The sequence below is a fragment of the Cherax quadricarinatus genome, chromosome 16, assembly GCF_038502225.1.
Source record: "Cherax quadricarinatus isolate ZL_2023a chromosome 16, ASM3850222v1, whole genome shotgun sequence".
Classification (NCBI taxonomy): Eukaryota; Metazoa; Arthropoda; class Malacostraca; order Decapoda; family Parastacidae; genus Cherax; species Cherax quadricarinatus.
In genome coordinates this window covers 49550132-49568667 of record NC_091307.1, presented here as the reverse complement: position 1 = coordinate 49568667, position 18536 = coordinate 49550132, and the positions used below count along the sequence as shown (strand labels likewise).

The following is an 18536-nucleotide window of genomic DNA, read 5'->3' as shown; positions in this document are numbered from 1 at the left end:
CCACATCTGCTAGAAAAATGATAGGATGGATAATGAGAGCCTTCAAAAGTAAGGATGCCAAGCCTATGTTGATTCTCTTCAGATGGCTTGTTCTGTCTAGGCTGGAATACTGCTGTACACTAACTGCCCTCTTCAAGGCAGACGATGTTGCTGACCTGGAGAGTGTACGAAGAACTTTCACGGCACACATAAGTACGATAAAGCGCCTAAATTACTGGGAACGGTTGAAGTCCTTTGATTTACATTCCCTGGAACGCAGATGGGAGAGATACATGATAATATACACCTAGAAAATCCTAAAGACAGACTCTCACCTTCCCAAGTGACCTTTTCCTGGAGGTATGAGTAGCGGTGCCGTTGTAATGCACGGAAACTTAAGTTAAGTAGAGCGCTGGTGTGGACTGCCAAGTAGATGGCGTGGATGGTGTTGCGGAGGCTGTGGTGTAAGAGAACCTCCTTCACTCCTGCTCTTCCTCCCACAATCATAACCCGAGTCTGTGGTAGCTTCCATAACCCTGATGCTTCTACGATTCTGAAAAAGAAACACTTTATTTGTTAATATCCAGCACTTTATTTGTTGGTCTCCAAACGTTTTTTTCATCTCTACAAACTAACCATCCATCACAGAAGATGGGTGATTAGAAAATAAAAAAAACTTTCTCCATACTTACTCCATCACTGTCTTGCCACAAGCTCGCCATTTCAACAGTTCATAACTGCAGTTTTCCCCTACTCTTCCTTCAGAGTGGAGCCACTGTACTTCTCACTTCCAGGACTCAAGTTCGGCTAACCCGCTTCTCTGAATCAATTCATAAATGTTACCTTGCAACTACATTGTCTGATTATCTTCATTTTTTCAAACCTTTAACCTCTAGATAAATGATGGTGGAACAACTGAGGTGACCTCTGATCAGTTTCACATAGATCATTTCCCAATCTGGTTTCCTTGCAATAACATTATGAACCTCCATTTTCCCGGTTTCAAAATTTCAACACTGGTGTATTTACCTTAGATGAAGGTTTTAGTGGAGTGTATACAAATACTTCCGCCACTTTTAATGTCAAAATGGTTTTTAATTTTTGCATTCCATAAATGGAGTATACCTTTGATGCTGGCGAGGGGCTCTTGATTCAAGGAACGGGGTTTATCCTCCCCTTTATTGGATAGTGTCTAAAAACCACCCATTCTCCAGCCTATATATGACTCCTAGGAGTTTAGCGCTTCCTTCTGATTATATGAGAATCTTTTTGAACGACTTCAGTATTTACTCCAATATTTGATGGGTGAAATGTTTTCTAGTCTTGCTCTAACATTACGTTTTGTTAATTCTGTGCTCTTACTCTAGAATGCGTCATTTGATCGCGTTCAAACTCTCAAGCGAAGTTTCTCCTTGATTTTAGGTCGTATAAATTTTAATATTCCATTTTTATTATAGGAATTATTTATCCTGGAAAAACTGTATAATGCCCCTTTTTATAAGAAATAAATTTACAGTGCTGAATTTAATTATATTTCGCAAAGTTAAATCTACATAATGGAAGTTGTATGTACCTATATGGTATAAACCTTGGTTATAAATACCGACAAGTTGGTTTAGAAAGACACGTAAGCAAACACTATGACATATTTATTAGAAAACGTTTCGGTCCTGGGACCTTGATCACTTCTAACATACAGAGGTAGAAAGACATTATATATATAGGCGTCACATCTCACTCTCCGCCTATATATATAATGTCTTTCTACCTCTGTATGTTAGAAGTGATCAAGGTCCCAGGACCGAAACGTTTTCTAATAAATATGTCATAGTGTTTGCTTACGTGTCTTTCTAAACCATATACCTATATAACATGTGCACTCTCAAGACAAATGTAAAAACTTTAAATGATATTCATACTAAGCGTAAGTAACAATTAGTTAATTTCTTGCTGAATTTATTTCCTTGTTTACTTATTTGAAGGGAGGTTAATTATAAGTGAACAAATTATTTTGTCCTACGAAGGTCTCAGGTTTCCTTATCATGTCATTTTTTCTTTTTCTTTTCAATACGAGCATTAATAACCTTAAAATATGGCATATGTGTGCTGTGCTCTGGGACAAGTCTTTTCTGACCTGCTTCCTCTGTTACGCCATACATAAATCACCGAAAAATAACAATGAAAAATAAAAAACTGTGTAACTCCTGACATAAATTTTTATCTCTGCAGCACAGAAAAAAAGGTCTGATGAGATATTACTATATAAACTTACATAATTTTTGGAAATAAAAAAAGTATATTAAAAATTGTTGATCGATTATTTTCAGTAGTAATTAATGAGATGGACTAAGTTCTAAACAAACATTACCTGAACACGAGGTTGGTGATGTTTACTGAGGTGAGATCAAGAATGAGTGTCGTACAGGTTGTTGTGGTATGACTCCATAAATTCTGGAGGAGGTTCTTCTGTGCTACCTGGTCTTGTGAAAACACTGACTCTGCCTCCACCACCACGCCGGCCTCAACACCCTCATTCAGGCGTCTGAGGAAGTGAATATTGTTCCATAATTTGGATATTTCTTTGTATCTGTGAAGGAGACGTTGTGCTGCACAGTTTCTGCCATCCACATGAGAGCAAACTGCTACTGTTCATCTATTCCTTTCGCACACCTTGTCCAAGATATTTAATTTACTACAATAATCAGTTTTAATCAAGAAATACATCATTCAATAGGATGTAGAGTGAACAGTTATATTTCTGTGTTTAAGAGTGATTTTTGAGATTCACCGAAAGTAATGACAGGTCAAAAAATGTTTTTGTATTTCCATTATAACACTAAGGAAGGAAATTGATAAAATATTTGGGCATTTACAAATATGCAAACAACCTATTCTAAACATTTAGGTTGTAATATAGCTCAGAGTTACTCATACACTTTGTAAACACTTTAGTGACTTAAAATGTACATATTGTTACTAATTAGAAGAAGTGCAATGTCAAGGTAATTTGTTTACATTATGGCCTTGCAGACATCATACCCTGAGAGCTTTCAAAGGTCCCTTTTAAGATACTTCGAAGTCATCCAAAGTTTGACATCCTGAAGAAGTTAGTGTATCGAAATCTCTAGCCGAATTATGTACCAAAGTGAAAATATAAAGTACAGAAAAGCGCCCTAAAAAGCAATCTGCAACACGAAAAACAGTTTTAAAACGCTCAATCACATTGCAACTTATGATGAATTCCAAAATATAAGTACATGTATATATAATATATATTTTTTTTAAATGTTCCTGTCTCCAAGAGTAAGAGATCTGATATTAAATTATCGCTCTTCTTATTGAGAAAACACAAGGGAAAATTTCCTGGCCGATTGTGTTGTAAACAAATGAAAAATGTTAAGGAAAGCAAAGAGGATTTCAAAGATCAATATGTCCTAAATTATATTTTACTACCTGAAAGTGGTAATTGTTGAAGGTATGAAAGAGAGATAGTCTCACTGACTTCTGTGTCTGGAACTACGTTCTGTTTAGCATAGGAATGTGTAGTTTTAACTTTAGTCCGAGTGGATCTTTTGCACACCCTTTACTTACATAAAAATAATCTCCCAGAGCTCTTGCTGAGGATCTCGCTGGTATTCAACATAACTGTATGCTTCGGAATGTCTTACTCAGGCGAAGGTCCAATACAAGAAAAAGACCAAATAGAGAAAGGTTTACCATTATGCTGGTGAAAAGTATAAAGAAGCTGACTTAATGGGATCCTCAGGTTATATGTTAGGCAAGAGGCCCACGTCCTGACAAACAGCCACACTAACTGCCATTTCTGGCCAGTAATAATTTTTGGTTATTTTGGCCAACGTCTTTTCAAGCTTAAATATGCAATTATGTGCTTCATAACCTGGTGTCTCCATAAAAACGGGAGTATAGGGACATTCCTACCTCCGCTGAGAGCAACCATAGCCTATCATATACAAAAAAACAAGATGGCGATTTAACAAACCAGACAATTAGAAATGCATTAGTTAGCTTGACTGAACGCACTCCAGGGATGCACCTATCATTCAAGCATTAATTATGGCTGTTAATACATCAATCGTTATTCAGCCAAACATTTTATTCCTGGGCAAAAGAAGCCATTTTCCCTCAAGGTTAGTTAAACAAACATCAGTGTTGTATGGAGAGACTTGACGCTTAGATGTCCTGTCCAGAATGGCAGCTCCCTGGAGAGTAGGCGCTATCTCTTCTAATAAAGCACAAGCCAGTTATATCCATCATAACCTTAATTAAGGTATCATCCTTGAAGAGATTAATGTGGCTTCAGTGTGACAACATAGCGTCTCATAAGGTCCCAGATGGAAACATCTAAACCGAGTCACGAAAAGATATGACCAGTGAATTATACTGATAAAGGTATATTTGATGACCATGAACAAAGAATAATACATGTCAACAAGCTGAAAGTCTTTACTCACAATGAAGAACTGTGTGTAGGTAATGAGGCAGTGGCCAGACTACACTTTTAAAAAGTTGATTAGATTGTAACTTGAGTGAAAAGAAGATGGGAAGACGTAATGCGAGGTGTTCAGCCCCTCAGGTTTAATGTATCTTAAGAAGATGCACGTGGAGACTGGAGAGAGGTGAAGTTGCTGAAATCCGGCTTATTTTTGTATCGTCAGTGCATTTACTAATGTCATTATTTATTCCAAAAGCAAGGTTATTTATGCAAATTATAAAAAAAATGGGGAATTAATCTAATCCTTTTAGGATGCCACTTGTGATCGGTCCGTATTCCGATTTCGTCACTATCTATGATATCTATTTCTCATCTATGAGATAACATTTTTCCTCTAAACCATTCTCTCCATATGCTTTAGATTCCTTAAAGCTGAATGACTAAAAAAAATAACTACTTTCGAAGCTGAGGGACAGAGCACCACAAAATGTTTCGTCACATCTTTCACATTCTCCAGAATGTGACTGATAAAGCCATGTGTTGCGCATGTGTCTTATTCATATACCAAGTAATGCGTAAGTAGTTTTAATATAAAACCCCATTATAACTCTACGTTTAGTGAGCCAATAATGATAAAGACTCATAATTTGGTTTATTCAAGAATTTCTGATATAATTCTAACACCAGAGGACTTTGAAAAAGCGATAAATGACTTTCCCATGCACTCTTCCCCAGGCTCAGCAAACTCGTGGAACACCGTGTTCATCAAGAACTACAAAAAAATCCTTTCACGTCCCTTAAATATTCTATGAATAGAACATAGAGACAAGGGTCATCCCACAGCCACTAAAAACAACAGACAGAGCCCCACTTCATAAAGGTAGCAGTAAACAACTGCAAAGTATTGCAGACCAATAGCACTAATGTCCCACATCATAAAAATCATTGAAAGGGTTCTAAGAAGCAAGATCGCCAACCGCTTAGATGCCCACCAGTTGCACACCCAGGAAAGTATGGGTGTGCAACTGATGGGTTTAGAGCAGGTCGCTCCTGCCTCACACAACTACTAGACCACTATGCCATGGTCTTAGATGCTCTGGAGGACAAACAAAATGAAGATTTAGTATATTCAGACTTTGCGAAATTCTTCGACAGTGTGATCATGGGGTAACAGCTCACAAAATGCGTATTAAAGGAATAACAATAAAACAGGAAGGATAGATCTATAACTTTCTAATAAACAGAGCACAATACAAAGAGTAATAGTAAACAGAGTAAAGTCAGAGAAGGCTAAAGTCAAAAGCTCTGTTCCACAAGGTAAAGTACTCGCTCCCGTCGTTTTTCTCATCCTCATATCTGACATAAACAGAGATGTAAGCCACAGCACTGTGTCCTCTTTTGTAGATGATATGCAAATTTGCATGACAGTGTCATCCATCGAAGTTTTTAAATGGGCCTCAGAAAACAATGTGAAGCTTATTGAAGACAAATTTCAATTACTCTGCTTGGGAAAACTCGAGGAAATAAAACGTGGACTGAAGTATATAACAAATTTCAACCACAGACTCGAGCAAAAAACTAATGTGAAGGACCTGGGAGTGATAATGTTAGAGAATCTCACTTTCAAAGATCACAACAATTTATGCACAACATCTGCTAGGAATATTATAGGATGGATAATGAGAACCTTCAAAACTAGAGGTGCCAAGCCCTTGATTATTCACTTCAAATCGCTTGTTCTCTCTAGGCTGGAATATTGCTGTACACTAATATGGCAGGCGAAACTGCAGACATTGAGAATATGCAGAGAACTTTCAAGACACGTATAAGTACCACAAAGGACCAAAATTATTGGGAACGGTTGATGTCCTTTGATTTGTACTCCCTGGAACGCAGGCGAGAAAGATACATGGTAATATACATTTGGAAGAGGGACTAGTCCCAAATCTGTACACGGAAATTGCTTCCTATGAAAGGAATGGACTCGGAGGCAATGCAACATCCTCCCAATGAAAAGCAGCGGCACCACGAGTACGCTAAGAAACAATACAGTAAGTGTCAACTTCCTCCCAGCATAAATAAGGGGGATTACCAATAGACCCCTGGCTGTCTTCATGAACTAGACAGGCACAAAGTCAGTACCTGACCAGCCGGGCTATGGTTCATGCGTCGTTATCCGTGCAACCAGCAGTACAAGCCAGGTTGATCAGACCCTGATCCACCACGAGGCCTGGTCACGGACCGCGCCGCGGGGGCGTTGACCCCGAACCCCCCTCCAGATACACTCCCTAACTTATTTCAGTTATGTCTCACTGTTTGAGTGCACTTAAATAATCTGTTTAGTTACAAGGAACATCACATAAGACATTAATTATCAAATACAACAGTTTCATAGCTGTTGACAATACCCATACCTGAGAACGATGGAAGTAACGTAGGAGTATCGTGTAGTAGTAATAAGCACCAGGTGACACCCGGTGGGATGTTGTTCCATTATCTGTCCCACCATCTACCTCACATCCTGTTCCACTTGTTCCACGGGTTGTCCCACATCTTGACTAAGCATAGGTTGCACACTCACCACTACTCTCACCACTACTGTCACCACTACTGTCACCACTACTATGTGATTTAATAGTGACAGCATTCTGCGCAGCATAGTAATTTTTTTTCTCAATATTGTTATAATTTAATAATAATAATAATAATAATTATTATTATTAATTATTATTATTAATATTATTATTATTATTATTATTATTATTATTATTATTATTATTATTATTATTATTATTATTATTATTATTATTATTATTATTTCTATGATTTCTTTTAAACATAAGTAATAATTCGACCAGTACTATACATACAATAATGTTTAACAAAACTTATTAAAAAAAAAACAGTACTAAAACACGTGAGAACACTGATTCATTACTTAAAACTCTGGTTGACACTGCTGTACATTAACATCTCCATTCATGGAGGTGGAAATCGCAGATCTAGCGAATGTACAGAGAACCTTTACTGCCCATATAAGTTCCGTCAAACACCTTAATTACTGGGAACGCTTGAAATCACTCGACTTGTACTCACTGGGGATTAGATGAGAAAGATATATCATAATCTACGCATAGAAATTCCTAGAGGGGCTGGTCCCAAATCTGCACATAGAAATCACTCCCTACGAAAGCAAAAGGTTGGGCAGATTGTTCAATATACCCGAGATGAGAGGTAGAGGCGCCATTAATACACTAAATACACTAAGAGAAAACACAGTAAGTGTCCGGGGGCCAAGACTGTTCAGTAACCTCCCACCATGTATAAGGGAAATTACCAATAGACCCCTGGCTGCCTTCAAGAAGGAGCTGAGGTTCGTACGTTGGTCTACATTTGGCCATCAGTAACAGCCTGGCTGCTCAGGCCTTGATCCACCGGGAGGTTTAGTCAAGTACTGCCCTTCAGGTAGACTCCAGGTAGGTAAGTTACATGGGAGAACGTCCCAGAATGTCCCACAACTATCCTCACCTCTTTGAACCACTGGCTAAATCCCCAGTTTTGTTGAATGGTTTATCATAACAAACTGTTCAACTAGGTTACAAATTCCCATTAATGAAGTGCATGGTAGATTTCCTTTGGTCTAATTCCAATACAAATTTATATTTCTACGTTAAGCTTCATAAATCTTGGTGCTCCGCTAATTTCTTCTGTTAGTTCATGTAATGTTCAACAAGATGAATTAGATCCTTGTGCAGCACCTGGTTATCTTATTGTAGGACACACACACACACACACACACACACACACACACACACACACACACACACACACACACATACACACACACAGACATACACGACATGAACGACATGACGGAAGGGTTGGATTCAGAAGTGTCCCTGTTTGCAGATGATGTGAAGTTAATGAGGAGAATTAAATCTGATAAAGACCAGGCAGGACTTCAAAGAGACCTGGATAGACTGGACACCTGGTCCAGCAAATGGCTTCTCGAATTTAATCCTGCCAAATGCAAAGTCATGAAGATAGGGGAAGGGCACAGAAGACCACAGACAGAGTATAGGCTAGGTGGCCAAAGACTGCAAACCTCACTCAAGGAGAAAGATCTTGGGGTGAGTATAACACCGAGCATGTCTCCGGAAGCACACATCAATCAGATAACTGCTGCAGCATATGGGCGCCTGGCAAACCTGAGAACAGCATTCCGATACCTTAGTAAGGAATCATTCAAGACACTGTACACCGTGTATGTCAGGCCCATACTGGAGTATGCAGCACCTGTTTGGAACCCGCACTTGATAAAGCACGTCAAGAAACTAGAGAAAGTACAAAGGTTTGCGACAAGGTTAGTTCCAGAGCTAAGGGGAATGTCCTATGAAGAAAGATTAAGGGAAATCGGCCTGACGACACTGGAGGACAGGAGGGTCAGGGGAGACATGATAACGACATATAAAATACTGCGTGGATTAGACAAGGTGGACAAAGACAGGATGTTCCAGGGAGGGGACACAGAAACAAGAGGCCACAATTGGAAGTTGAAGACACAAATGAGTCAGAGAGATAGTAGGAAGTATTTCTTCAGTCATAGAGTTGTAAGGCAGTGGAATAGCCTAGAAAATGACGTAGTGGAGGCAGGAACCATACACAGTTTTAAGACGAGGTTTGATAAAGCTCATGGAGCGGGGAGAGAGAGGGCCCAGTAGCAACCGGTGAAGAGGCGGGGCCAGGAGCTAGGACTCGACCCCTGCAACCACAAATAGGTGAGTACAAATAGGTGAGTACACAGACACACAGACACACACACACACATGTATATATATATATATATATTTTTTTTTTTTTTTTTTTTATTATCACACCGGCCGATTCCCACCAAGGCAGGGTGGCCCGAAAAAGAAAAACTTTCACCATCATTCACTCCATCACTGTCTTGCCAGAAGGGTGCTTTACACTACAATTTTTAAACTGCAACATTAACACCCCTCCTTCAGAGTGCAGGCACTGTACTTCCCATCTCCAGGACTCAAGTCCGGCCTGCCGGTTTCCCTGAATCCCTTCATAAATGTTACTTTGCTCACACTCCAACAGCACGTCAAGTATTAAAAACCATTTGTCTCCATTCACTCCTATCAAACACGCTCACGCATGCCTGCTGGAAGTCCAAGCCCCTCGCACACAAAACCTCCTTTACCCCCTCCCTCCAACCCTTCCTAGGCCGACCCCTACCCCGCCTTCCTTCCACTACAGACTGATACACTCTTGAAGTCATTCTGTTTCGCTCCATTCTCTCTACATGTCCGAACCACCTCAACAACCCTTCCTCAGCCCTCTGGACAACAGTTTTGGTAATCCCGCACCTCCTCCTAACTTCCAAACTACGAATTCTCTGCATTATATTCACACCACACATTGCCCTCAGACATGACATCTCCACTGCCTCCAGCCTTCTCCTCGCTGCAACATTCATCACCCACGCTTCACACCCATATAAGAGCGTTGGTAAAACTATACTCTCATACATTCCCCTCTTTGCCTCCAAGGACAAAGTTCTTTGTCTCCACAGACTCCTAAGTGCACCACTCACTCTTTTTCCCTCATCAATTCTATGATTCACCTCATCTTTCATAGACCCATCCGCTGACACGTCCACTCCCAAATATCTGAATACGTTCACCTCCTCCATACTCTCTCCCTCCAATCTGATATTCAATCTTTCATCACCTAATCTTTTTGTTATCCTCATAACCTTACTCTTTCCTGTATTCACCTTTAATTTTCTTCTTTCGCACACCCTACCAAATTCATCCACCAATCTCTGCAACTTCTCTTCAGAATCTCCCAAGAGCACAGTGTCATCAGCAAAGAGCAGCTGTGACAACTCCCACTTTGTGTGTGATTCTTTATCTTTTAACTCCACGCCTCTTGCCAAGACCCTCGCATTTACTTCTCTTACAACCCCATCTATAAATATATTAAACAACCACGGTGACATCACACATCCTTGTCTAAGGCCTACTTTTACTGGGAAAAAATTTCCCTCTTTCCTACATACTCTAACTTGAGCCTCACTATCCTCGTAAAAACTCTTCACTGCTTTCAGTAACCTACCTCCTACACCATACACTTGCAATATCTGCCACATTGCCCCCCTATCCACCCTGTCATACGCCTTTTCCAAATCCATAAATGCCACAAAGACCTCTTTAGCCTTATCTAAATACTGTTCACTTATATGTTTCACTGTAAACACCTGGTCCACACACCCCCTACCTTTCCTAAAGCCTCCTTGTTCATCTGCTATCCTATTCTCCGTCTTACTCTTAATTCTTTCAATTATAACTCTACCATACACTTTACCAGGTACACTCAACAGACTTATCCCCCTATAATTTTTGCACTCTCTTTTATCCCCTTTGCCTTTATACAAAGGAACTATGCATGCTCTCTGCCAATCCCTAGGTACCTTACCCTCTTCCATACATTTATTAAATAATTGCACCAACCACTCCAAAACTATATCCCCACCTGCTTTTAACATTTCTATCTTTATCCCATCAATCCCGGCTGCCTTACCCCCTTTCATTTTACCTACTGCCTCACGAACTTCCCCCACACTCACAACTGGCTCTTCCTCACTCCTACAAGATGTTATTCCTCCTTGCCCTATACACGAAATCACAGCTTCCCTATCTTCATCAACATTTAACAATTCCTCAAAATATTCCTTCCATCTTCCCAATACCTCTAACTCTCCATTTAATAACTCTCCTCTCCTATTTTTAACTGACAAATCCATTTGTTCTCTAGGCTTTCTTAACTTGTTAATCTCACTCCAAAACTTTTTCTTATTTTCAACAAAATTTGTTGATAACATCTCACCCACTCTCTCATTTGCTCTCTTTTTAGATTGCTTCACCACTCTCTTAACTTCTCTCTTTTTCTCCATATACTCTTCCCTCCTTGCATCACTTCTACTTTGTAAAAACTTCTCATATGCTAACTTTTTCTCCCTTACTACTCTCTTTACATCATCATTCCACCAATCGCTCCTCTTCCCTCCTGCACCCACTTTCCTGTAACCACAAACTTCTGCTGAACACTCTAACACTACATTTTTAAACCTACCCCATACCTCTTCGACCCCATTGCCTATGCTCTCATTAGCCCATCTATCCTCCAGTAGCTGTTTATATCTTACCCTAACTGCCTCCTCTTTTAGTTTATAAACCTTCACCTCTCTCTTCCCTAATGCTTCTATTCTCCTTGTATCCCATCTACCTTTTACTCTCAGTGTAGCTACAACTAGAAAGTGATCTGATATATCTGTGGCCCCTCTATAAACATGTACATCCTGAAGTCTACTCAACAGTCTTTTATCTACCAATACATAATCCAACAAACTACTGTCATTTCGCCCTACATCATATCGTGTATACTTATTTATCCTCTTTTTCTTAAAGTATGTATTACCTATAACTAAACCCCTTTCTATACAAAGTTCAATCAAAGGGCTTCCATTATCATTTACACCTGGCACCCCAAACTTACCTACCACACCCTCTCTAAAAGTTTCTCCTACTTTAGCATTCAAGTCCCCTACCACAATTACTCTCTCACTTGGTTCAAAGGCTCCTATACATTCACTTAACATCTCCCAAAATCTCTCTCTCTCCTCTGCATTCCTCTCTTCTCCAGGTGCATACACGCTTATTATGACCCACTTCTCGCATCCAACCTTTACTTTAATCCACATAATTCTTGAATTTACACATTCATATTCTCTTTTCTCCTTCCATAACTGATCATTTAACATTACTGCTACCCCTTCCTTTGCTCTAACTCTCTCAGATACTCCAGATTTAATCCCATTTATTTCCCCCCACTGAAACTCTCCTACCCCCTTCAGCTTTGTTTCGCTTAGGGCCAGGACATCCAACTTCTTTTCATTCATAACATCAGCAATCATCTGTTTCTTGTCATCCGCATTACATCCACGCACATTTAAGCAACCCAGTTTAATAAAGTTTTTCTTCTTCTCTTTTATATATATATATATATTATATATATATATATATTTTATATATATATATATATATATATATATATATATATATATATATGTATATATATATATATATACATATATATATATATATATATATATATATATATATATATATATATATATATATATATATATATATATATATATATATATATATATATATAAATATATATATTTATTATCACATTGGCCGATTCCCACCAAGGCAGGGTGGCCCGAAAAAGAAAAACTTTCACCATCATTCACTCCATCACTGTCTTGCCAGAAGGGTGCTCTACACTACAGTTTTTAAACTGCAACATTAACACCCCTCCTTCAGAGTGCAGGCACTGTACTTCCCATCTCCAGGACTCAAGTCCGGCCTGCCGGTTTCCCTGAACCCCTTCATAAATGTTACTTTGCTCACACTCCAACAGCGCGTCAAGTATTAAAAACCATTTGTCTCCATTCACTCCTATCAAACACGCTCACGCATGCCTGCTGGAAGTCCAAGCCCCTCGCACACAAAACCTCCTTTACCCCCTCCCTCCAACCTTTCCTAGGCCGACCCCTATCCCGCCTTCCTTCCACTACAGACTGATACACTCTTGAAGTCATTCATTTTCGCTCCATTCTCTCTACATGTCCGAACCACCTCAACAACCCTTCCTTAGCCCTCTGGACAACAGTTTGGGTAATCCCGCACCTCCTCCTAACTTCCGAACTACGAATTCTCTGCATTATATTCACACAACACATTGCCCTCAGACATGACATCTCCACTGCCTCCAGCCTTCTCCTCGCTGCAACATTCATCACCCATGCTTCACACCCATATAAGAGCGTTGGTAAAACTATACTCTCATACATTCCTCTCTTTGCCTCCAAGGACAAAGTTCTTTGTTTCCACAGACTCCTAAGTGCACCACTCACCCTTTTTTCCTCATCAATTCTATGATTCACCTCATCTTTCATAGACCCATCCGCTGACACGTCCACTCCCAAATATCTGAATACATTCACCTCATCCATACTCTCTCCCTCCAATCTGATATCCAGTCTTTCATCACCTAATCTTTTTGTTATCCTCATAACCTTACTCTTTCCTGTATTCAATTTTAATTTTCTTCTTTTGCATTCTCTACCAAATTCATATATATATATATATATATATATATATATATATATATATATATATATATATATATATATATATATATATATATATATATGTATATATATATATATATATATATATATATATATATATATATATATATGTATATATATATATATATGTATATATATATATATATATATATATATATATATATATATATATATATATATATATATATATATATATATATTATATATATATATATATATATATATATATATATATATATATATATATATATATATATACAAACATTGTGTCTACGTCCACAGCAGGACTCGAACCTGGTAACTCTGTATCAGAGTCCACAGTACTTTACCAATGAGCTAGACCCAGGATAAGTATGGGCACTTAGCCGAAGATAAACGATGTTGCCCCATACCTCCGGGCACCAAGCTCGTTTTGGAAGTTATTTCATTGAATCTTGCCACATGCAGTAGACAACTAAAGAGTAAATTACAAGGCCAATATTGTCAAAGTATGACTCTTGGCTCCACTCCGAGGACAGCGAGAATTAACTTCTCCACAACAAGACGGGCAGCAAACAGCAACTACACTCTGACTGCACCCTTATCCAGAACATCTCTTCATCTGAGATCGTTTATTTCTAAGATAAATCGTGTCTGGCACATGTTCGTACAGTATAACGACATCGACGATATAAGTTCGCATGACCAAATAAAATCACTAGACCACAGATGGCTCCAACTTCATCTTATTCCCTATCTGTACAAACACTAACAATAAAGGCTCGCAAATGAGCTTATGTAGGTAACAGCACTTAGTTTGTAAGTAACGTTAAGTACCCTAAACCTAATCTTGTAAAGCTCTGTGTAAAATGAGAGATAGATAGATAGATAGATAGATAGATAGATAGAAAGAGAGAGAGAGAGAGAGAGAGAGAGAGAGAGAGAGAGAGAGAGAGAGAGAGAGAGAGAGAGAGAGAGAGAGAGAGAGAGAGAGAGAGAGAGAGAGAGAGAGAGAGAGAGAGAGAGAGAGATAGAGAGAGAGAGAGAGAGAGAGAGAGAGAGAGAGAGAGAGAGAGAGAGAGTGAGAGAGAGAGTGAGAGAGATTCATTACGATTATACAGTTACGTATATTATTTTAAACAAAGGGACAACTCCATACCTCATATCGCAAGGTCGAGAATCCACTATATAATCTAGTACCCGGATAATATTATTTGGTAACTGTTATTGGTAGTAAATCTGTAGGAAAGAACACCTAAAAATACAATGTAGGTCATTAGGAAGGTAAAAGCTTAAAAGCTTTTGTATGAACCTTAATGTATTGTAAATCTGAATACGATATCAGATTTGTACAAATTTGCTCCTAAGAATATTTCTGAACACATTTTCAATCAATTTACAGTTATAAATAATTTAAAGAAAATAATTAATTTTTGATGTAAAGTGGTCAGAACATAAACATATATAGTACGACCTTTTAATAAACCTTTTGTCAATTATGGAAGAAAATTTTGATAATTTGAGTCTTAGGTATTAAATGACGGTTTTCTATGTGAAGCAATTATGATGTTGCAATTTGTAAACAAAATAATTAGAAATGCTATGACTGAATTAGTCAAGTTACAAAAATTAGATGAAGGTTAACTACCTTTCTATGATAATGCAAGATTTTCGGGGCAAGTTGACAAGTGTCTAACAACGGATCTTCCACACTAACAATGGAAGCCATTGAAAAAGCTTGGGACTAAATAGTTCTTATTAATTCCCCTAAAATACCTGAAATCAGGAGTTATTTATCAAGCATCATAAACCAAAATGAATATTAAAAAAACAAATAAATAACTGGGTTGTTTGGAAGCGTGTGTGTGTAAGGTACAAGAAAATATTGAGTTGATTAATAATAATATGAAAGAAATTAAGCCGGTTGCTTTAGCATTATGAGAAATAAATCTAATGAGAGAATTCCAATGGGAGGTTTATAACAAGTGTTTGTGAACCCGGGACGAGGGACCAGAGGAATGAAAAAGAGAAAATTATTTAGCTTTAAATTTTATTAATATTAACCCACAGATATATTTTGTGACTTTCAGCTAGAAATTTCAACACCGACAACTTGTTTGAGTCTATATTTAATAGCAGAAACATGAATATAAACTTTTGTTTGGTTACCCATTGTTTTTTCCAGGTTTCCTTTGCATATGCCAGGAGATGAAAGGTTATCTTTTTCTGACTCATTAATTCGTGCTAAGTTGTTCTCAAGAATGAAAAAAAATGTCACTTGTTTCTTGTGTCACATATTTATAATGGATTCATCCATTTTGCCAGTCATTCTTATATAATTTTCACTATGTGCCAAAATTCAGCATCAATGGTAATGCTGTAATGATTGAGGCTCATAAAGGTACAGAGGATTTTGTGTGAGTTCTGCAATATTTATTAAAGTGTAAAGTTGAGTGGATAATATTACTGATGAATTCAAGGATTGTAAACTCAGGAATAATTTCCTACAAATTGTTCTCTGCACATTGTCTTTCTGCTTCTACTTTTGTATCCACCTGTACACAGTGGAGACGCTAATTTTGTGTTTATCAGATATTTCCTTCTCTGACATGCCCTTCATCCAGAGCTCAACAACCAGCGCCTGGTCACTTGATGCTGCCCACTTTCTTGATATACCTATCTCCATGCCACTGATTCTGTGGAGAAAATATTAAAAATGTATTCTCACGGACACAAACACACACACACACACACACACACAGGTGTGTGTGTGTGTGTGTGTGTGTGTGTGTGTGGTTCCACAGGGGTCAGTCCTAGGACCTGTGTTATTTTTGGTACATGTGAATGACATAACGGAAAGGATGGACTCAGAAATGTCCCTGTTTACAGATGATGTAATGTTGATGAGGAGAATTAAATCGGTCGAGGATCAGGCAGGACTACAAAGAGACCTGGACAGGCTACAAGCCTGGTTCAGCAACTGGCTCCTTGCATTTAACCCTGCCAAATGCAAAGTCATGAAGATCGGAGAAGGGCAAAGAAGACCGCAGACAGAAAATAGTCTAGGTGGCCAGAGACTGCAAACCTCACTCAAGGAAAAAGATCTTGGAGTGAGTATAATACCGAGCACATCTCCTGAGGCTCATATCAATCACATAACTGCTGCAGCATATGGGCGCCTGGCAAATCTAAGAATTGCGTTCAAGACTCTGTACACCATATACGTCAGACCCATATTGGAGTATGCAGCACCAGTTTGGAATCCACACCTTGTCAAGCACGTCAAGAAATTAGAGAAAGTGCAAAGGTTGGCAACAAAGAAAGGTTAAGATAAATTTGGCTGACGACACTGGAAGACAGGGGGGTCAGTGGAGACATGATAACGATATACAAAATAATGCAAGGAATTGACAAGGTGGAGAATGACAGGATGTTCCAAAGATGGGACACAGAAAAAAGGGGCCAGAATTGGAAGATGAAGATTCCTATGAGTCAAAGGGATGTTAGTAAGTATTGCTTAAGTCATAGAGTTGTCAGGAAGTGGAATAGGCTAGAAAGTGACGTAGTGGAGCTAGGAATATATTTTAAAACGAGGCTTGATAAAGCTCATGGAGCCTGGAGAGAGAGTGTAGACAGCCTGTACTGTCTGCACAGACAGCCTATGCTGTCTGCCAGCGTAGTTCATATTTTGCGGCACTCAGGTACTGCCCTCTCTACCCCTTCCCAGGTCAGTGGGACGCTGGTCCCCCTCGCGCTCACTCTCTCAGCGGCCTAGACTCAGACAACAGTCCTACTCCCTCTCTCCCCCTCGTGGGCAAGGCCCTCCCGGGCCATGGGCACAAACACACAAGCCTGTGAACCCAATACGACTTTGCAAAGCAAGAACCCTCTGCAGTCCTATAATTGACTCCACGCCACTGCATCACACCAATAAAGCTGTTCACATTGGTAGCAGCAGTGGTCGCAGCAGTTGTGTTTGCCCGGAGAGAGAAGGAAATAGGATGAAGTCATCTTCACTTCATCACCCTACCAGACTAGACACATCCGTCTCTCAACGAGTTATCCTGATGTCGTGTCTGCACGTTTCAGCACCCAGACACAGGTACAAGTAGGATCTAGCCGAAATTTGCCAAATTTCTTCGAGAATTGTAAGTGGCGTCCCAGGGACTCCACTCGACAGCGTCCCACGCTGTTTCTCAAGTCATGTGTTCAGCGTCACTTGTATGTTCTGCTGTTGTTATTCAGCTCAGCAAAGCTATTTCAGCAAGTCAGAGGTGAGTTTTTGTGGTGATTTCTGCCTCCAGTGTGCGTGTCTCTGTGTTTGTGGGAGGAGAGGAGGAAGCGGTGGGTTCCTGCCTCACTCACACCTCACCCGCCTACCACCACACTCCACCACTATGTGCTCACTCCCTCTGCTGTGTCTTCTGCTGTTTTCCGTGTGAATTCATTGCCAGAGCTGTGTATCCGAGTGCCCGAGGCCACTCGAAGCTACGTGGATCATCATGCCACGTAGATCACGACGCCACGTGGATTGTGATGCCATGTGAGGTGTGGACGAAGCCACGTGGATCTACGAGCCACATGAGTTACCGAGCCAGACGTCCCAGGCCACATGCTGTGGTCTGCTGCTGCCCAACTTCATGACTTCACGATGTCTGCATGACGTCACCTCGAGACGTCTGCTGACGTCACCATGCTGCTGACGTCACCGCGACATCACGCCTGACAACACATGATGCCACATCGAGTGTGGCATCATGTGTTGTCAGGCATCATGTTGTACGGCATGTACCGCGGGTGTGTGTAAAGTTTTCCGTGTGTCCAGTGTGGTCTTGAGCCCAGACCCCAGAGTAGCACCACTGTGTTACTGTCACCCAGTGTGACCAGCGCGTT

General features: G+C 39.6%; 1 protein-coding gene across 1 annotated transcript in view; it reads right to left on the bottom strand.

Annotated features, from left to right (window-relative positions):
- LOC128688817 (ionotropic receptor 21a-like) overlaps positions 1 to 18536 on the bottom strand; it is a 62143-nt gene that overhangs the window by 26836 nt on the left and 16771 nt on the right. Inside the window, exons 2-3 of the mRNA XM_070085680.1 lie at positions 2348 to 2521; positions 315 to 532 (exon numbers count right to left, since the gene is read on the bottom strand). Of these exons, the coding sequence (XP_069941781.1) occupies positions 315 to 486 (172 nt within the window). The 5' untranslated portion in view covers positions 487 to 532; positions 2348 to 2521. The remainder of the gene's footprint in view (positions 1 to 314; positions 533 to 2347; positions 2522 to 18536) is intronic.